At 35.2% G+C, this 22,356-nt stretch overlaps 3 protein-coding genes across 3 annotated transcripts; 2 read left to right on the top strand and 1 right to left on the bottom strand.

Moving 5' to 3' along the window:
- The first annotated feature begins 3,001 nt into the window (after window positions 1-3,001).
- Window positions 3,002-9,350, top strand: LOC114356704 (uncharacterized). Its single transcript, XM_028310020.1, has 3 exons — window positions 3,002-3,178; window positions 5,789-5,992; window positions 8,106-9,350. The coding sequence occupies exons 1-3, from the start codon at window positions 3,151-3,153 to the stop codon at window positions 8,162-8,164; spliced, it is 291 nt and encodes a 96-aa protein (XP_028165821.1). The 5' UTR covers window positions 3,002-3,150; the 3' UTR covers window positions 8,165-9,350.
- Window positions 9,351-10,996: 1,646 nt separating this feature from the next.
- LOC114356715 (uncharacterized) lies at window positions 10,997-18,045 on the bottom strand. Its single transcript, XM_028310047.1, has 3 exons — window positions 17,772-18,045; window positions 13,507-13,764; window positions 10,997-12,587 (listed from the first exon to the last, which is right to left on the bottom strand). The coding sequence occupies exons 1-3, from the start codon at window positions 17,812-17,814 to the stop codon at window positions 12,556-12,558; spliced, it is 333 nt and encodes a 110-aa protein (XP_028165848.1). The 5' UTR covers window positions 17,815-18,045; the 3' UTR covers window positions 10,997-12,555.
- A 1,028-nt stretch (window positions 18,046-19,073) lies between these two features.
- Window positions 19,074-21,230, top strand: LOC114356694 (uncharacterized). The gene is made up of 4 exons (XM_028310007.1): window positions 19,074-19,155; window positions 19,878-19,935; window positions 20,408-20,541; window positions 20,992-21,230. Exons 1-4 carry the CDS (start codon window positions 19,125-19,127, stop codon window positions 21,084-21,086), a joined length of 318 nt encoding a protein of 105 aa, XP_028165808.1. The 5' UTR covers window positions 19,074-19,124; the 3' UTR covers window positions 21,087-21,230.
- Window positions 21,231-22,356: the final 1,126 nt, after the last annotated feature.

Here is a 22,356-nt window from a genome sequence, read left to right as displayed (position 1 = left end):
CCATGGCAAAATCTATTTACATACGTGACAAAATTAAAAACTCAGGCAACAAAATTAAAGCTACTTGGAATTGTATTAATAAAGAAACTTGTAGAATTATATCTCGGGATGACACATTCGCATTAAAAATTGATAATAAGTATATTAAATGCAATGATAAGGTAGCAAACGCATTCGAAGGTTACTTCTCAAATGTACCAATCATAACAACAAGCAATCTTAATTCATGTTCATATCAGGCAATGTCTCTTCTCGAGGGTTGTGTTGATGTTTGCAATAGCCCATTAAAATTTAGACAAATAGACCCCATAGTTATTATAAAAACTTTCAAAGAACTAAATATAAAAAAGACAGAGGATATATGGGGCATATCAACAGACATAATAAAACCCATCATTCCTCTTATAGCTCCCCATTTAGCTCATATCTTTAATGAATGTATTAACGAAGGTCAGTTCCCTACCCTGATGAAACATAGTAAAATCATACCATTATTTAAAGCAGGAGACAAAAGTGACCCATCCAACTTTAGACCTATATCGATACTACCTGCGCTCAGTAAAATATTTGAAAAAATTATTTTCAATCAACTACTGTCTCATTTTAACTTAAATAAACTGTTTCATGAAAAACAATATGGGTTCACAAAAGGGAAAAGTACGACCGATGCAGGGGTTGCTCTTATCAAACACATTTTCGATGCTTGGCAGGAGAAAAAAGATGCTATTGGTGTATTTTGTGACTTATCGAAGGCGTTTGACTGTGTTGATCATCAAACTCTGTTATTTAAGCTAGAACATTATGGCGTATCAGGCAAGGCCTTAAGCCTATTACACTCTTACCTCTCAGACAGATTACAAAAAGTAAATATTCACGGAACTAACTCTTCGGGCGCCCCCCTAAAAATGGGAGTGCCCCAAGGCTCAATACTGGGACCATTGCTCTTTCTGATTTATATAAATGATCTACCTTTTTATTCAAAGGACCTTTGTGAGATAGTATTATTTGCTGATGACACTTCTTTAATTTTTAAAACTGACAGGCGTCAGGAAATATTTGACGACGTGAATAATGCTCTTTCCAAAGTATTAGACTGGTTTACAACTAATAATTTGCTATTAAACGCAAAAAAAACCAAATGTTTAAAATTCACTATGCCTAATGTCAAACAAGTTAATACTAATATTACAGTAAATAATGAACGCATTGAACTGATAAACTCTACTGTCTTTCTAGGTATTACCCTAGACTGTAAATTACAATGGGGCCCCCATATTGCTGCCTTGGCGGGAAGACTTAGTTCAGCTGCCTTTGCGGTGAGAAAGATCAGAAACTTGACTGATGTTGAAACAGCAAGGCTTGTATATTTTAGTTATTTTCATAGTATTATGTCTTATGGTCTTTTACTGTGGGGCTCAGCAGCAGACATAGAATCAATTTTCATTTTACAGAAAAGAGCTGTTCGGGCAATATACGGTCTTAAACCACGTGACTCGCTTAGAGAAGTTTTTAAAGAAATCAATATATTGACTGTGGCTTCGCAATACATATTTGATAACATTATGTATGTCCGTAAACATATACATTTATTTACTAAGAAAAGTGACGTCCACTCATTTAACACGAGACATAAGAATAAACTTGCTGTTCCATCATTTAGGTTGCATAAGATAGGTAATTCATTCTTGGGGAAATGTATTACCATATTTAACAAAATACCACACAACCTTGTCGAATTGCCAATAAACAAATTTAAGATACATATAAAAAATACCCTTATGTCCAAAGGGTACTACAAGGTTCGAGACTATATTGATGACAAGGATGCGTGGTCAGTTCAGTCTGCACATATTTGATGTACTTAAATTTGACTATTCTTACCGTTAGATAATTCCTGGCAATAAGTGGTGACTGAGTTTGTTCCGGCGTTTCTTCTCAGCACTTGCCATATGTTTGTCTCGAAGCGCTGGTAGGGCCCAAAAGATAAGGAGACATGTAAAGTGCCCCATAAGGGCTACCTTTTCTTTTTTTTTTATTTATTATTTTCTATTGACGTTCATAAGTGCCACTTGTGGTCTAAACTGAATAAATGTTTTTTTGATTTTGATTTTGATTTTGAATAATTATTCAGACCCTGAAGTTACGAAACCCGAAAGTTGTGTGACGTCCCAGTGAAATTTAAATTGTGAAGGTAGTAGAAGAGAAGTCAGGTTTTTGTGTAAAATAAAGAAAGGATTTTGAATAATTTTATTGTAAGTAGGTACGTTAAGTTATTAATATGTTTGTTTTGTCTATGAGATTAATATTACTCATTTAAAGTGCATGCATGTGTAAGATTATTTCACATTTATTTATTATTAATGCGTATGCGTTTTTAGTGTTATGTATATTACTTTCAAGTTTTGTATTATTTTAAATTTATTGTTTACTAGGTTTCCGCCCGCGGCTTCGCCCGCATGGAATTTTGTCTGTCACAGAAAAAATTTATCGCGCGCGTCATTGTTTCAAAACCTGGATAAAAACTATCCTATGTCCTTTCCCGGGACTCAAACTATCTCCTTTAGCTTTAGGCGTGGAAGCGAGACAGATAGACAGACAGAGTTACTTTCGCATTTATAATATTAGCATAGATTTTACTTTTAAATAACGTATAATCTTCTCGTAGCCACTAGCCAAAATATTTTATTGCGAGTTTTCGGTTTTACCGATTAAACGTTTATTGGATTATCATATCCGCTTAAAAACCTGACCTCTACGGATGTCTCTATCGATTGTACTGTGTTTCGCCAGAAATAGGTAATTTTCGCTCCCTAATGTAAATGGGGCGTCATCCATTTTGATTTCGTCTCGGCAACAGGCAAATTTATTCCTGTTTATCCCATCGCAAACTCACGGTGACCGGCGAAAGACGCCTCGACGAATCTTGATGCAGTTTAGATTACATTGAGGATATTGTTCTGAGCTAAGCTAGCTTGTTCGCAGGTAATGGACAATGGAAGGCAACTGCAGGTTTTATACGTGGTCATTTTATACCAGTTGCTGTTTTTGGTGGCTCCCCACTTTTGCTTTATAAAGAGGCTGACCCCACCGCCAATTGCCAGTCCATAGTCAGTGGTGGAACACGATCAGATTTGTTTAGAAAAAATCACAATGAAGGCAGTGACGCTCGTTGTTTTTGGTAAGTTTTTTTACACTTAACAATACGATGTGTCATTTTTGGCGTTGTTACATATAAATTCTCAAGGTATTCCGCATTGAACTATTGTTTATATTGTGTATTTTCCTCTTACAATGTGCTGATTATTCACTAATGTTTACTTGTACCTACACGTTAAGTATTCAACCATTTATGTAGTTACTGCTTTAAACCGAGCTGACGATAACAGTATGATATCGTTAACGTCTATAATATTTATTTATGCAATATTTATTATGAGTGATAAATATCTAGTAACATTGTTGTATGCAAAATCTCTAGTGCAATTAAGAAGTGCAATTATTGGTTAATTTTTCTAGAGAAAATGTTCGAGGATAAAGAGTTTCAAATGCGATTTTCATGTGATAAATTCAGGTTCCATTTGTCGTGTAGGTTTCAAACTTCCAACAATAATCCCAACTATTTACAAGTTGGGTTTATTAGGTATATAGCATGGAATATTATTTACCGATGTACTCGTACATATTTTGTATTTATTCTATGAATTTACTAGAATTGATACCTACAGTGCATCTCTACGAAAAAGAAATACCTACTCACTTTTTATATGGGCATCTCGAAATCAAGAAACTAATGTAGGTTTTTTCCCAGTTTGGTAAAGGAAGAGGCAATGAACTTTCTAACGAATTTCCTACCAGCCTTAATAATAAACCAAGACTTTTTGTTCCCACCTACTAACTAATGGACAGCTAAAAGAAGTCGAAAAAGTTTGCTTACATTTTTACTTATTAATCGACCATTAATAAAGATAAATAACTTGAAATCACTTACGTCGAACCAGTGTGCTTGCAATGACATCATCGAATACAAATCCCGGACGATTGAGCTATAAAACCTTAATAAAATTGAGTTTAAAAGGACATTGCGAAACTGGTACTTGTGGGAACGAGTGGCCAGTCTTCCTGCGATTATCTGAGCCAATGACGCCTCAGCGACCTTATTGCTCCTGTAAGGTCAGGCGCGAGCGCAGCCGGTTATCTTTATAGCCTTTATTACATGATGAGCTCAACTTCTTAATGCGATATGGAACTAAGTAGAAACGTACATCCATCATTCTAGAGCTACAATGATGCTATCTTACTTTAGGATAATGATGACAAATGATGGTCAGTGTGACAAATTATGAGCATGCTGTCTAATTTTTTATTCAAATAATGCTTTGCAAACAATACAAGTTTGAGTCAAAGTTAAAGATTAACCTCTTTAACAAAGAACACTACTACATTTAGGCTGAGTTGCACCACCTAACTTTAACGGTAACTATAAAGATAACCGGTGCTTTTTGTATGGAGTTTGACAGATTTTTGACATCGGTTAAAGTTAAAGGAGGATGGTGCCTCAGAATGGTGCAGTGTAACCCAGCCTTAGTAAATAGTATCTAAAGCTACGTATAATAAAAACATTATACTCCTATTTCTAGAACTCTAGCTCTACCGTTGAGTATTTCGTAAGTTCGCAACTCCAATTAATGAAGGTAATAATGCGAAAATAAACATTTGTAACGCTTACGGTTTTTGAAATCGCATTTCAAAACGAAGTATGTTCTAGGTAATGAAGACATGTTTAGGCTCGTTAGCGTCATGATTAACTATGACTTCAATTCAAAAGTTGTCTAGTTAAGGATACACTGATTAATTCATTGCGGGTCCAATGATAACTTTCCCTTGGCCTTTAATAGTCAAGCTAGGTACATAGGTACGTCCTGCACAGGAGTTACGATAGAGCAAGAGGTGGGAATGATCCCGTAGTTATAACACTAAAAAATACTTAGGCTACAAACAAGCTGGTGTTAAATATTGCACTGGTACGTTACACGTTACATTCCCTCTAATATGGTCGAGTGAAGCGATGGCTGGTTCACTCGTCATGTCTGTGAACAGGCGCTGCTTTCGGGGACTGGTCAATCCAAGTTATTCAAATTTATGCATGCGAGTCATTTCTACTAGTATTTTAATATGTAAGTCTAGATATTAGCACGTCACTACCTTGTTTAATATACCACGCAATTTTGTTTACCCATTCTTATAAGATACACCATACAAGAATGCATGGTAAATTCAGTGAACTGCTCCTGAATCGAATGAACCTACTACTGCTATTTCTATTTATTTATATTAACCGGCAGACAGTGGTGACTGAGTTTGTTGCGGCGCTTCTTCTCAGCACTTGCCAAATGTTGGTCTCGAAGCGCTGGTAGGGTAAAAAGATTATGAGACATGTAGAGGCTCCTTAAGAGCAAAATGACGATTTGTAAGAACTATTTATTAGTCCAAACAAATAAATAAATTTTGACTTTGACTTTGACTTTGACTTTGACTGGAAATAGTTTTGCATACTTACAATAAGGATTCTGCTGGTCCGAACCGAAAGAGATTATACACGAGAGACATTAAAAATATTACTTTCTCTTTACTGTATCTTCGTCTCTTAGTGAGTACATAAAGTAAAACAATTAGAACACTTGTTCTTATCTCTAGAAAGCAGTCTCTTCCAGTCGACCTTAAAAACAAATTTATTCCTTATTCCTCATTACAACACCTTGACATCTAATGGTAATCTGTCTATTCCCAGCGGTGGTGCTGGTGGCGGTGTCGGCCAGGCCTGACAAGCCCGACCTGAAGCAACTCAAGGCTGACGCGGCCCGCAAGAAGGCCTGCATGCAGGACTGCACCAGCGCGAAATTCGACCCTGTCTGCGCGGGCAAGGACGGAGAGAAGCCCAAGTCTTTCGGCAGCGAGTGCGTCATGAACAACTACAACTGCGAGCACAAAGAAAGTAAGTAGACAAAATGTTTTTAGGGTTCCGTAGTCTTGACAAGGAATTCTTATAGTTTCGTTATTTTATGCATAACAAGGCAAGTATTTGACCGCCACCGCAATGTTTCATCATTTCAGCCATAGGACGTCTAACTGAACGTAGGCTTCCCCCAATGATTTCCGTAATGACCGGTTGGTAGCGAATATGTTTGGTCTGCTTTATTCCAGGTCCCGAGGGTCCTCGAAGCACATTCTCATTATCCAGCGCGTTATGCCGCGCTGTATTGTTGTAATACACGTGTATTTTATTGACTCTAATTTTGAGAAATGAAAGAAACTTTTTTTTTAAATAAACCACTTGAAAAAATCGAACTGCCTAAGGCGGGACTCGAGCCCACGACCTTCCGCTTGCCGGGCGACTGCTCTTCCAACTGAGCTAGTTATTTAATTTTAATAACGATTAAAAGATACTTTATAATATAACATAAATACCTAATGAACAAGCTGTTGAGGCAGTACATTTTTATGTAACAGTAATATAGGAACAAATGAAAATGATCGCTTTATATGGATCTAAATACTTTTTTTAATAACTTTGGATCTGAACATTTGAATGTATCCGTTAAACAAGTAGGTACTATGTACTATGTATAAAGTAAAGATCAAACTCATATGTGGTTAAACAGACACGTACTAATTAGAGACTGGATCAATCTATTCAACAAAGGCTGTTGTTGACAACTTTTGGGCAGTAAACGGAGAGAGATTATTGAACTTTCTATTTTACCTCATTTCGAGTTATTTTCGTGCATTGTGATAACAATAAAGGTGTCATGAAGAGCAGTTTTATTTGTGAAAAACCACTGACAACAATCTGATTCGGTCTGCCGCTGTATTGGCGTCCGGCCGAGTGTGACGTGTAGCACAATGGGACTGACTGCCATTGTGGAACTGTTAGGGCTACCCAATGTTAACTGGACTGATGTAGCTTAAATTAGATCCTATGATAAGATGTCAGTGGTGAACGTTATGAGGTAGTTTGGCAATTCGTACATCAATTGAAGGCTAGTAAGGTACTGCCACAATAGGTTGCCTTGCTGTCTAAAACTGTGTTTGTTCTTTATGCTTATTAAGTATCGCGGTTTTGTAAAAACTTTTTATTAATTTGCTTCGCCATTATGAGTGAAAGAAAAGTTGAGCATAGCCCTTTCTAGTATAGCTGGCATTTTTCAACAAATATAGTTTACACTCTTTATACGAAATAAGATTAAGAGACAATTGAATTTGCATATCTAGGATGCACGTTGTTAACTTATTTATCAAAATCATAACTTTACCTCAGTAGTTAAATTTTGCCAACCCTATTTTTGTTGAAACCGGATAGTGAGTCAGTTAGTTTTTTGCACGCCACGTATTTCCCTGAACTAAGCATAGGCTAATAGGTATTTAGATATATTAAATTTAGCACTCTTATCTTTGTGTGCATGCCTATTTTAAGCAAACCCGTCTTCGTTTTATAACTTGGAAGTTTTCGAAAATACCTATACATTAAGTAGTTACATAGCACTTAAGATGTTAAAGTGCTCTACTCGTATTTTCCTCAATACATGACATTTTATACTAAAGCATTATTAAAGTTATTATTCTATTTTGGTTAATGATACACTTGTTTGTACCTTATGCTATTTGAACCATGTATTTAATTAAATACATTATGACGTATCAATACATTCTTAACAATTAATTAACTAATATTAGTTCAAACTATGTTGAGCGCTCTAACAAACACAAGGATCTCATCATTGTGGTTTTATTTATAGTTTAGAAGGCCGATAAGGCCCATCCCGTTTTTTTAGAATCTAGGCAAAGTTATACGTCTATCTCTACCAATATTTAAGTAAAAAGTAACAGACTTATAACTGTATGATTTATAAAATTAGTAATATTTATTCTTATTAAAAATACTTATTCAGAAAGTCCTACCAAATCTTACAAAAGTAAACAATTGGTTGTATTGAGCTATCTCGAAGCACGAGTTTAGAATTACAATCGAACTAGAAGCAGTTAAATGGATCCGGATTGTAATTATTGATCAAATATTTAGTTTTAATATATTTCTTTTCTGTTTCCAGCCCTGCATAAGATCAAGAAGGGAGAGTGTCCCGGCTCCGACGGCATCCGCCTATCTTAAATATTTTAACTACCCTACTTAAAGTATCGCTGTAACCTTGTTACACTTTATGTTTAATTACCTATTTACTTATAATTAGAGTTAAGAGTTTAAGACAGCAAACTTATATTGCTTTGCAGCCACACTTTTCAAAGGAGCTGTGATGAATTAGCGCGTATTTGAGCTTTTTTTAGTTTCATCATCAACAGTATCATCGTAGTGTTTTGCATTTAAGCATTTTATTTTATCATCTTGTTTTTTATCGTTTTGTTTATCATCACTTTATTGATACGTATTTCGTTTTGTGCTTATTAGAACATTTGAGTTTAGTGCAGTTTTTTTATGTTTGTTTTAGTTGTTTATTGTGCTGACACGGCTTAACCATTGTTATTATTAGTCTCGATTGTGCACAGAGAGGGTTTCCGAGGACAAAGTGATTTTAGTTCTTAGTTCTTAGATATAACTATTTGTGCTTTTCTTGTAATAGCATTTATGAAATCTTGTATACTTTTGGCGTCATTTTCATTTCTTGGCCAGATAAGTAAATAAGATCGGATTTAGAAATGGTGTAAAGTCCGTAAAAAAAGATACGTCTCTAAGCTGTATGGTATCAGAGATATGTTAGAGGTTTCAATTTCGTTCTTATCAGGTTCTAAGTCACAATTAGGTTATAGGTTAGGTTAGGCATGTCGGAAGGCCATAATAAGTATATCCTGAACGTCGTTTCTAACCTTTGGGTTTGTCTATCGCTGTCACTTTTGCCCGCATCTCTTTGAGTGAGGGACTTATAGGATTTCGTGCTGCTATTTGAACAAAACTGCGTACCGGAAAACGCAGCGTGGGACGTCCACCTACAAGGTGGACCGACGACATCGTAAAGGTAGCAAGGAAGCGCTGGACGCAGGCCGCTACCAATCGATCAACATGGAAAGCATTGAAGGAGGCCTATGTTCAGCATTGGACGTCCTATGACTGAAATGATGATGATGATGATGATGATTTGAACAAAACGTTTAAAACCGCCTGATAAGATCGAATAGTTACCTTTAATACTAGTCTAATCTCTAATGATCATCATCATGATTATAGCCATAAAAACAATAACCCAGCTGTTTCTAGCTGAGCCTCTTCAGCTTTCATTTTTTTCTTTCGGACTTATTATCTTTAACCATACAAATTCAATGGAACAAATAAGTACCTACTGGTATTTATCAAGAAAAAAAAAACGATGCCAAAAGGTTGCATTATCTTTTTAGTTTTTATCGTTATGTGCGGTCATTATTTCATTCAAGTTTTTTATTCTTTATTATTTTTGCTTATTTCAGTTAATGTCTAAGTTTTTTATTGTGTACTTTTTTATTATTCAGGTAGGTATTGTGCCTAAGATTTCTATTCATTTATCCAGTTATATTTTTAAGATTTTTTAATATTTTTATATTCTCTAAGTTTTTTTTATCTTTAAATATTAACCTGTTTGCGTTAGTGACTAAGGTTTTTGAATAAATAAATAGTATAAAAATATTTATTTTTTTATTACCTAGCTTAGTTTAGTCTCTCAAATAAATGATCACTTAAATTAGTCTATGCGTGTATTTGTAAGAAAGATACCTACTTATTTATTTCTTTACTTTCTAAAATACACGATTATTTTGAGGAATTTTCTAATGAATGTATTGGACTAAATTACTTACGAGTATATTATTTTAAATGAAGATAACAGATCAAATATAAAGTACATAATCACAACTGCGTAGTTAAAAGTAGTATTGATACTTGTCTATTTACTTATCATAAATTGTAAACCTAATTTAATGAGTTCTATTTTTGGTTTGCAAACAAGACTTGTGAAGTTAAGGTAAATAGAAATGATAATTTTAAATTGTCATCAAATTATTAATAGTGGAAACGTTTTTTGGAAATAATGAATTTGTGTTAGTATGTGCTTGTTCTGTACCTACTGGTATGATTAACAGCTATCACCTCCACACATGGTAGGTACAGTGGTTAGAATTTATGAAACTCTCGGATGTAACACACCTTCTGAAAATTGCCATTTTTTTTGAGATTGTGAGTAAATTGTTGCAATATGTTGAACTTTTACGTTGAACTGCCTACATCCGTTTGGTTCTCGAAGAGCAGAAAGTTAAAAATCTCTTGGTTTTCACTTTTTGCTCAGCGAAGACAAGTATTTCGAAGCTGCAAACTTGGATATACGGTAGGTACTAACACCATATTCAAAAATCAGAACAAACCGTTATTTTGCGTCTTTATTGATTTTTCTGGTCAAATATAAAACTGGCCTATTAAGGATGGGTTGCACCATCTTATTTTAACTTTGACAAACGTCAAAAATCTGTCAAACTCCATACAAAATCACCGGATAACGTTATAGTTACGGTCAAAGTTAGATGCTGCAACTCAGCCTAATTAAATATGTGTTGGTTTAGCTACATTAGAAGAATAAACAAACTATCCCTAATTAATATGAGTAGTAACACAGTTCCAATGCCACGTCAATTGACCTAAAACCTGTCGATAAACAAAGTAGACTGCTTGACGCTGCGACAAACATTTCATTAGTATTTGTAATAAACTTAATGGATAGGAATTTCCCAGAAGATGTACAGTCAGGCACATACATTCCTGATGAACGTTGAATAGTAAAATTTTATAAGTTACCTTTTTTTACATAATATGTATACCGTAATGACTATCTTCGCTATAAGGTAGGTATTATTTTCTGTAGATAGGATAGATTTCAAAGTAGAAACAACCATATTGTTTTAAAAAGCTTTATTCATCTACGTCTAAATAATGAAACATTATACAGAACTGGAATATTTCAGTTCTGAAACGCGTACTTTGTACACAATAAATAAAATAAGAATTACACTAATCTTTACCACTCTCATAAAATCATATTATACCAATGGTTTCAAATCTTACAATCCTAAATTATGTAACAATTTTGAATTTTAGGAACTTTGGCAAGAGTCTTATTGAGTAATACAAAAAGCTAAAATATATAATCTTTGGAAATTGTCTTGACCGCCACACAAGACGTAAAGTACTTTATAAAATTACAAACTTCTCTAGTAATCTCTTTATTATCATTATCAATTAGCTTAATTATGAATCTTACTATACATGGGGTTATCTTATAAAAGCTGAGATAATTAACCATATGAAGAAACTAAGGCAAGAGATTTTAATAATGCAACGCCAGGTAGGACAAAAATATGAATCATGAAAAGGTTTCAAAAATAACTTTTTACTGCCGATTATTATGAATTTTTAAAATTACTATTAGAGAAGACGATTTGTAGTTACCTACTACACTTATTGGTAAAATATTAAAATGTTTTCCTTAATTTAATATTTTTCATGAGGTTCACAGTTACTATTTTACCAAGTAGGTAGGTACAATCATTTTGTGTAAAAATATTTGTAAAACATTGGTTCAAAAAAGACTTTGAACTGTAGTGCTCTGATGGCATCGTTATCTGTATTGTTTACATTATGAACACTGACAAGATATAATTTACGTAGGTACATATCTATCTACATACAAAACATATACTGGTAGTAACCACAATTAAAGTTTCCATCTTTGAATCTCACCTTTTATTAATAAAGTAAAGTATGTTTGCTACCCAATGGTTTTTTCAAAAGTAAAGGTACGTTTTGGCAACCCCGTAAGAAGATAAGGTTCGTTACAGAACGAAGTTCTAAACTCTATTCAATCTCAAGGTAGATTGATACCTACTTTTGGTTGGTTTTTAATATTTAATTTGTTAGACCAATCATAGTACTGTAACTCTATGCCAGATTGAATTGAGTTTTGAGCGGAAAAGTAGCTGTCAGGCAGTGAAAAGCGGTCTATTATAAAAACGAAATACGACAGTTTGGAGTTTGAACGAATCAATGACGAAAAGTGTTATATGCATTATTGACGGATTTCGTTTTCGTAGAAGACCTCGAAAGAATGATCTCACTGGTTTTGGTTGGATTTTTACAGATTTAAAGACACAATGTAAGGTAATGTACATTTTCTTAAGTTTGTTGACAACTGGTTGACGAATGACTTATGTATTTGTTATGGCCATCTCTCTATGTACTTAATCTGGAATTAGTTTTACCACTCGACCGGTAGTACCGTGAAAATAGGCATTAAACACGTGACACGTCATTGAAATTATTGCTTCTTCATAATCTTTTTAGAACTGTTTCGATCGAGTGATGAGTCATGTTTAGTAGGCATTTTCCAGCTGAAAAAATGAATATTTGTACTGTTTTCTCATCTATAGGCTTGAAGTAGTCACGTCTGAAGATAACTGTCCGTATATCGCCGTACTCCAGCGTACAGCTTAGACTAAGGAGACGGCTCTGTAGGTTCTCCCGCCCGCCCGTCGTCAACACTCGCCCAGGCTCGTAATCGCGTAATCTGTAAGCAAACACGTTGTACATTGAATCGAATGAAGTAACGAAACAAATATAAGGAAATGGTTTGTGTTGTTATTTGTTTTGTTCAACGAATACGAGGAAATTCGATTTGTAGAGCATTGTTTACGTGTATTTAAGGTAGGTATGTTCAATATCAATTTATCCAAATGTAGTATGGAGGGCGAATCAAATCACATTTTTTCATATGATATTTATTCTAAACGAAAAGTGAATATAACTAGTGACCTACTAATGTGTAATTTAGGAATTTCATACTACTCGTAATCCCTTCATGTGATCGAATTTCAGGTGTTAATAAAGGAGTTCTTTTTACGTTGCTAACGACGATTATGTGTCTTTGAGGTCTTTATGATTGATTTTATGAAATTGTGCACCAGCCCATATGTTGTCCCGAAGTGGTGGTAGGGCAAGCTATATTTGGGACGTGTATAAGTGCCCTGGAAAGGGCCCATGTACTGAATGAACTATTTTAATTTGTGGTTTTAGCAGTTTACACGCGAAAGGTGTTTTAATAAATAAATAAATATATGTCCTTGGACATTTTTACACTGCGCGGCTAGCCCCAAACTAAGCAAAGCTTGTACTATGGGTACTAGACAACGGATATAAACATACTTAAATACTTTTTTTTATGCAAATAAATCTACATATTATACATAGAAAACACCCAGACCCGTCACAGAAATTAAAATTCTTCATTTCAATTTCTGCTCGGCCAGGAATCGAACCCGGGACCTCTCGGCATAGTAGTCCGTTCTGAACCACTACACCAAACGGCCGATTTTAGTGTTATCATATTTTTTATTTATTTATTATTACATTATTTAGCCGTTACATCTTTGATTTATATTGTCTTAAATTATCTATATTCATATGTATGTAAACTTAAAGGTGCTCACATGTGCTTTCACGACACGAAGCTGCTTCCAGGTCGCATAGCGTCGCAAACGTCCGCGCGGTGCCGGTGGCGTCGAAGGCACACACGGGCCCCGCGGGCGGCGCCCCACAGCGCCCCGCGCAGAGGGGGGGCGGCACCCCCTCCCTCACCTTGAGCTCGTTGGGGGCTCGAGCCTCGCCATCGCCCCCCACAACTTCATAGTCGTAGCCGAGACGGGAGGGGGGCAGCGGCAACTTTGCTGACTGGGTCTCCTGCCACGCTGAAAAGACGGAGGTTGAATTTGAAACATTGCAGTTTTGCAAACGGGATTTTAATAAAATTACAGTAGGTAAAAGAGGAAGAGTTTTTAAATAACAGACATTTCTTTCAATAAAGATACTGGATCCACTTCAGAAAGTTCAGAGTTTAAAAGGATATTGAAACAAAAATTACTACGAGCTACGAAACCGCTCGTTGATGTCTTTTGGCTATACCGAATTTTTTCGCTTTCTTTTGTACACTGTTTATTTTCAATATGTGAGTTTATGATTTGACATCTTAGTACCGTGTACGAGTATACTATATGCAATACATTCTCTGTCTCTCGTATGTATTAAAATAATTTACATGACAAAAATAATCGTAGCATATTTCTTAGCACCTATCGTAGCAAATACATAAAATCTCTTTCAATAAAAAAACCATTCCGATTCCCTTACGATTCTTTTCATACAACATTTAAAAACAAAGAGCGACCTGACACCCGCGATAACCGCGTTAACTTACGACTGCAATGGGCATAAACGTAGCTTAATTGTTTCTTGTTTTATTCCATTATTGTTGTGGCGAGTCCGAGATTACTGGGTTACGTTCGCGACCTTTTTTAATCTAATCACCCAGCGTTATTTATTTTCCTAAAATTTTCCTGTGATCTCATCTTTATTACGCATTTGAGTTATCGACAGCATAGTTTACAAACAACACCACATGTACATAGTAGTGTTTTGCAACTAACAAAGATGCTCGTTTGCACTTGAGATGTTTATGTTTTGCTAACATTGAGAGAGTAGGTACTTCTTTAACTTATTTCTTTCAAATCAGTTTGATACATGGCTGCCTCAAATGCTAGTCTTTTTTTGGAAACCTGCCGTTAAAGAGGCATACATACACTTCATATTCTTCTACCGTATGCAATGATGGCCAGAAGTCAAAAGTAGGTGTATTTCATGAGCTGACTTGGCTCAATGAGGGCTATCGTTTTTATACTTAACAGTTGGCACCCCTGGCGATTGACAGGACCTTACTCTACAGTGGCGCCGTCTTGATGAGTGCAAATGCGATAGTCCTCCTACCACTGTAACGCTCACCAGTTGGTGCCACTGTCTTCGCTGCTAGCAAGTGACAGGACCTTACTCTACAGTGGCGCTAACTGGTGAGCGCTAAAACGATAGCCCTCATTGACCGACAGCTTAACGTAGTCTCTGAAGCATGGAATCATACATATATAATTTCGATAAGTGGTAAAAGGACACAAAGCTCGATTTGCATTCAGTTTGACAATATAATATTTAAATATATAATTAGTGAAGTTTGACATAAGATTTTATGCATTTATCTAAAGTTCTACTCGATGGTTTGTATGTAGTCAAAACAAATAAAGATATGTGCCTATTTCTGGCTTATGGAAGAGCAAAGCTATGGTTGTGAGTATTGGTAAAAAACAATCGCTATCGCTCAAGCAATCATACCTCCAGCAATTAAAACCATAAATGCCCGTGGTTCACCCGCAGTTCACTAGAATCTATGTCCTACATAGACCCAGAACCAGAGGAAATATTTCCTCTTATGTGTTCTAGTCCGGATACAATATACATTAAAAGATAATAACTATGTAGTGGATGACTATTAATCATATGACCACAATCTGACCCAGCACAGCGTACTGCGCAGTATGGTTCCCGACTATTTTTTTATCTAGTGCGTCAGCGGCCCCGTTGCCCAAAGACACTGGTCCTGATAATGCTTGAGTCATCAGGATGCGGGATATCGCGTTCCCACGCTTCACGATCACAAAATGATGCAATTTTGAATTAATTACACTAATTAATTATTTGATAAATTAAAATAAAAAAGTGATATACGTCTCACAGTCAGTAAAATAGTATTTTGTGTATCAAGTTGTTTGAATAGTTTCTCGGACTTTTTAACCAATTGGATTAGGGTTATTTTATTAACAGCTTTGTCTCCTNTGTCTCCCAGATTGATCTTTCTTTTTATGTAGTGCACAGTTCTTTTGTGATCTAATCGTGCCTGATTCTGTCATGTGTCACAAGAGCAAGTAAGTATAGTTAAAATGACGAAAACTTGCCAAGAAATCTACCTTGACATCGTTATTTGAAGAAGACGAAATTAATAAATAAATCGCTGATTATACTTGTTAATTGATCAAATAAAATAAGTAAACTAAACTAATTCTAAATATATTTTATAATGATAGTAACCGGTCAGTTACTTTAATACCTATATGTAGGCAGTTTATTTTTTACATTTTACACTGCGCCTCTAGTCCCAAACTAAGCGAAGCTTGTACTATGGGTACTAGACAACGGATACAAACATACTTATATATTTTTTTTAAATACATAATATTATACATAGTAACCCAGACCCGTCACATAAATTAAAATACATCATTTCTATTTCTGCCCGGCCGGGAATCGAAAACGGGACCTCTCAGCATAGTAGTCCGTTCTGAACCACAACACCAAACGGCTGACAGTTAAAAGCTACTGTTTTGTGATAATCATATAAACAAAGTACTGTAGGTAAATCAATCTGGCGTTACAGAATGCTACGATTTTCACAGAGATGTGAAATTGTGAATAAGTAGAACGTTTTTCATTCATTTTCATAAAAAAATCAGGACAGTGATCTGAGGTCATAGCGCGCGCTAGCTTCACCCCCGAAGCGAACAGGCTATGTACATGGTACATAATATAAATTGCTAACAAACAATTTTATATTCGCTACGTTGTTTTGTTGCGGGTGCACATGCATTGACGTCTGAATGTCTGTCCGTTGATCGATTACTCACGCCTATTAATAAGCGTGCTGTGGGCGTGAGGCGATAACCCTGGGTTCAAGATGCCAAATGGTCTCATGAAGACGCTTGGACGGCAGCTGCCATACTTGTTTTCGTAAACTTTGATCGCCATCGCCATTATGTGACGCTCGAATAGCGTTTCTATCGCGACGCAGCGTTTCGTATGCCGATTGCAAAAAGAGCTTTATCTCTACATACTCAAGGTTTATCAAGAGTGAAGTCTATAGTTTTTATTTAGGTTTAATTGTATTGAACGCTGTCCGGATTCAATAAATATTTTATTTTCATTATCTGTATAAAAATAAAATTTAAAGATAGTATGGTTTAAAGATAGATAATATAATTTAACCAAAACCTAAAACAAGATAAACAAGAAGAAACTAAGTAGGTACAATTAAACCTTAAAATTATCTAAATTTAAAAATACTTATAGCAAAGATGTAAACATTATCTGACCACACACAATAGGCAATAATTACTACTGAGAAGTCACGTTATCACCTAAATGTGTATCTAATAATAGTAAGGCGATTTGATTTACCGAGCAGTATTTGATAATTGTGTCAAATCGTTAATAACTACTCAATATTTTACTGGGACGATAAAGTATATGAAAATAGAATAGCCGGTTCCAATGCAGTACTCAGTACTTATTTATACAATAGGAAAGTTTTCAAGAAATATTTATAATATTTTATTTGTCACTTTTCCAACTTTCATGAATTTTCTCGTGCAAAGTTTTAATGTTCACTATAAATTGAAAGCTTTCATGCGCTTACACATTAAGACGTTATTAAGTAGGTACGATAAAGTAATGTTAATTAAAATTATGAACAAACAATTGACAAGTAATTTTAAGTAAGTGAATTTAACAATTGAATTTAAATATTTAATCCATGATCTAATAAGAGACATTTTATCTCATTTTTGTGCCTGGGTTACGAATTGAATATTGTATTGTACACAATTACGAGTATAATGCCCGTTTTCACCATCAATCCGTAATTTTTAAGTGACCCCTATGGCAACACTTAACAGCAATTTTGTTTTCATAGGGGTCACTTAATAATTAGGGATTGATAGAGAAAACGGGCATAAGTGGCTTAAAATATTAAAAAATCATGTCCACTTTGGTAAACACAGAATTTCCGCGATGGAATCCTGAAATTCAGCACTTAACTTACCAGCAACTAAAATGGCGCACAAAATAATCTTCCTGCTGTGCATTTCCAACTGATTAAATCCAAATTGTGAACTTTGGAGCACAACTTCACTCGCGATTGTTTATTGTGTTTTTTAATGGAATCGTTCTACATTAGATGGTTTGTTTGTGTGTAGTGGGTCGGACTTATCGGTCCACTGGTGCATCGAGCGGCGACTGGAGGGGCGCGATGCTTGATAACCCGACGGACGACTGCACGATAACAACGCCGACTTTCAAATGAGAGCGGCCATTCTTTTGGTCCGCAGATAAAGCTGGAAACCGTTGGATAAAATATATGATTAATTAATTTGAAATCTTGAAACTGGAGGACTGATACAAAGGAATAAATGATGATAGATGGAAAGTTTGGCATTTAAAATAATTCTGGTATTAATTGTGATTGGTGTAATTTTTAATGAGAAATGCTTTTAGGGTGATTTAAGTACCCCTTTGTGCTGCCATGCAGCGGCGGACCTACAAACCCTTGGTAGAGTCGACAACTATAGATAACGGCTTTCAAGGAAGGCATAAATGTTAAATGTCTTCTAAAAAAATATTTATGTACAATATTTATAATACTTTACACCTATTAAGTAGTAACATGTCGGTGTTATCTATATATATAAAAATGAAACCCGTTTTCCGTTGTCACGACATAACATGAAAACGGCTTGACCGATTTGGCTGATTTTTTTTTGTAGTTTTCTAATACTCTGTACAAGGTCTTTACGGAAAAAAATATAAAGAAAATCTCTACGCTAAGGCGGTACGAAGTTCGCCGGGTCAGCTAGTTATTTATATTTTCATTTATTAATCTATTCTTTATTCAAAATAAGTACAAATCACAGAGGCTCTACGCTATTAATTTTGAGATCACAGCACGTCGTTTTTCAGAGTTAGATTGTTCCATTCACAGTAAACACGGATGTCCTGTGGCTGAAACGATGATGATGATGATACAATATTGCAAAATTCCTAGAATTTCCACTTATACGCTTTATTAGTAATGTAATATGGTCTGACTTGGCTACAACACCTACGTAATTTTATTGCTTGTAAAATTATAAGCATATTTATTAGCTCTACATTATAAATTAGTAAATTAATGGTAACATAATGGTAAATTATTCACACATTAACCTGAACTCTATTGTTTTGTGTGATGCATGACGTAGGTTTAGGTTCTCGTAATAGTTCCGTCATACAGTTTCATTACATATTTTATCGGTCATCTTTGACAATATAAGAGGTGCATGATTTCAGATTATGGGATTCGTGGATACAACTACCTGTAAAGACGTATTGAGTTAGTTTTAAAAATAGCTTTGTGAAAATGAAAACTTTACTATTATTGTTTGTAATTGGTAAGTAACTTAATATTATGTTCGTTATTTTCATAGAAGCATTTTATTATCTTCTCCTAGGAGTCTTTACTAGCGATGGTACTTGTAACTTAGATATTCTTCCGAAAGCACAAAATCTGGTATAGTACTTGCAACTCACGAAAGGCGAGTGAGCTTTACTTGAGTGTGTACGTACGTGTACATGCAAATAACGATAGTGTAATGTCTATCAAAACTTTTGAAAAACGAACAGTAACGAGCCACCACACATGTAAAGCTCACTCGCCTTCGTAAATTGCAACAATTACTCGTATATCTGCGTAACATAGCAACTGCGTGTTTTCAATGTTTTGCATATTTTAAAAGGTTTTTTTACCCAAGATGGAGAAGCATATACTATATTCAGAAAGTACGAACGAGATGAGTGTCGTATAATGTTCCTTTCATAAATTATAATATGACTTTATTTTTTACTGAATTAATTACAAATTAAATAGCTTTTATCCTTTAACTTTTTCAATTAACTTTAATTAATCATACTTACTCATATAATAGCCAGCCTGTTTCGAAGAATTATTAGGTAGCAATCATTTCCTGGCTGACTAAAGAACTTACAGGGGTTTTTCATAGACTCAAATTTTATATTAAAACCACAAAAACGTAGGAAAACATTCTCTTTCGCTATTGGCTATGAGACACGTAATTACATCCTATGAACAAGCGATTAAATGATGTTTTTTCAGGTTTGATATGTAAGGAGACAATAAGCCAACAATCAGTGACCTTAGGTGCTTTCCTGGGGTATGTAACGTTCCTTATATGTCATTGTTATTAATAAACAATTGATTAATTACAAGCTACTAAGTTAATTACAAGAGCTTCCTTAAGGAAAATACTGCTTTGCTTTAAATATATCTTTGTTCCTACTGACAGGTGAAGGAAACTTGAATCTGTTTACTTGTATTTATAATTAAATAGTTATAAAACTGACAATATTATTTATGTATAAACCTATACCATGTTGTATATTTTTAGAATTGTCACATGAGGAGAAATGATTGACGTATGATTTTTTCGAATTAATAAGCACATTTTTATAATATTTTAAAAACAGTTCTAAATATAGTTATTACATACTCGTATATCTGTTTATTTTTAAGAATACATTTTATTGCGCCTTTGCTTATAGTTAAGCAACTATTCACTTCGAAGATACAAGTGTAATCATTCTCACAAGGCATCGTAAGGCTAATGTGAACCTTATTGATTGTAGGATCACTACAGACGAACAAAGGGATTGTGTCTGGACATGTCCGAAAACACCTGAGTATAACCCCATTTGCGGTACCGATGGCGTTGCCTACCGCAACATAGGTCATTTGAACTGTGCTCAGTACTGCGGTATCGGTAAGCAATGTCTTTCTCAACTTTAAATACGCAGTTCAGGATGAAGATAAAGTTCTGGAATATACCACGTATTGGCAAGCGCAGCGTTACATGAACACACCTATATCCACAAGGTGGACAAATTATCACTCTCGCTTCAAAGAGGCCCGGATTATTGTGTTAGGAAAAGACAGCAGCAGGCAATGAAGCTGTTCGCATTATAAAAGAGTTAGTGAAGCGCTTAGTGCGAGCTGGTGGAATGTCGATAAAGTAGGGATGGTACGCGAACCAGCGTTGAACCAGCAGATGGTTCCCCGGTGATGGAAGGAGGGGTGATGATCATTCNGATCATTGGGGTCGGCCTATTTTCAGCAGTGGACATCCTATGGCTGAAATTATAAGTTTTGAGGATGAATATTTAAGTGATAATTTGTACGTTAAAGTTTTACAACCTTCTTTTATTGCCTACAGATGTTCAGCCCACTCATCCGCCACCATGTCCGCCGGCCACGACCACGACCACGACCACGAGCACGACGCCGGGCTGGCGACCTCCTCGTAGTTAAAACAGGGTTCAATTGTTTTTGAATTAATCGAAGTTAATCGAACTTTGCAATCCCCTCATTGCTAAGGAGAGACACTTAAGCGAAGAAAACAACCCACTTAAATGTTACGCCACGCCTAATTATTTTTATTTTTAGAAGATAATAATAAATGTCAATGTCAATAAATCTCATTCAAAAAAGACATTCAAGTTGTTTAGTTAGCAGTGACCTGACAATGACTTTGAACATTATTTTAGCCTTATCGCCTTACTAGTGATATTTTTGGGTTTCTTATTTACACATACTTAGCAACGATCTAAAATAAGAATACCAATTTACTAATTTTACTCTTCAGATTATCTTTATTTGTGTAGACTACCTAATTTTATAATACCAATTATTTATTTAGGAAAAAATAATGTTGTCGTTTACCTAGCTGACTTTTAAAATAGTAAACATTTTGGATGGAATATTCATAAGATAGTTCAACTTAGGTAATTTATTCTGCCTCTGTTTATCAAATCTGATGACGTACGGTATAATGAGAGTGACCAGTTCCTAATGACGAATTCGCGTTTCAAATGAGAGGATTTAAGTAAATGGTTGGTTGACTCGCGGTCATTCCCCTGTCACCAAGAGTTTAGTTATGAGTGATGCTATGAGCTAGCTCTATCATTATGCTAGTTTACGTCAGAAGAGATTCTAAGCAAAAAATACAGGCGGCTGTAAAGGATCATTAAGAACTTCAAAGACCTACAGACCACACACAACTGCTAATCCTATGAGTCAGCTGTACATTGGTACGAGTCTTTTCTACCTTAATTCCTGGGTATATTCCCAATGATACATGGTGAGAAGATCTTAGCTTAAGGTACTCTTTCTCCTAAAGTAGGTATAATTTTTAATCCAACTGAAGGGTAGTCTCGACCGAAACAGTCGAGAATGGCTAGCTGGTGAACTGTTTTCGGACACATTCAGTAAGTAGTTAGTAGGTTCGTTCGTCGAATGACGTCCACTGCCGGACAAAGGCCTTCCCCAAGGATTTCCAAGACCGGTCCTGTGCCGCCCGCAACCNTTTTTGGGTTTTCTTATTTACACATACTTAGCAACGATCTAAAATAAGACTACCAATTATTTATTTAGGAAAAAATAATGTTATCGTTTACCTAGCTGACTTTTAGTAAAGTAAACATTTTGAATGGAATATTCATAAGATAGTTCTACTTAGGTAATTTATTCTGCCTCTGTTTATCAAATCTGATGACGTACGGTATAATGAGAGTGACCAGTT

The sequence above is a fragment of the Ostrinia furnacalis genome, unplaced genomic scaffold, assembly GCF_004193835.3.
Source record: "Ostrinia furnacalis isolate ACB-3 unplaced genomic scaffold, ASM419383v2 OfSCF2870, whole genome shotgun sequence".
NCBI lineage: Eukaryota > Metazoa > Arthropoda > Insecta > Lepidoptera > Crambidae > Ostrinia > Ostrinia furnacalis.
Note: the sequence above shows the minus strand (reverse complement) of the source record. Positions and strands in the feature narration are given on the sequence as shown.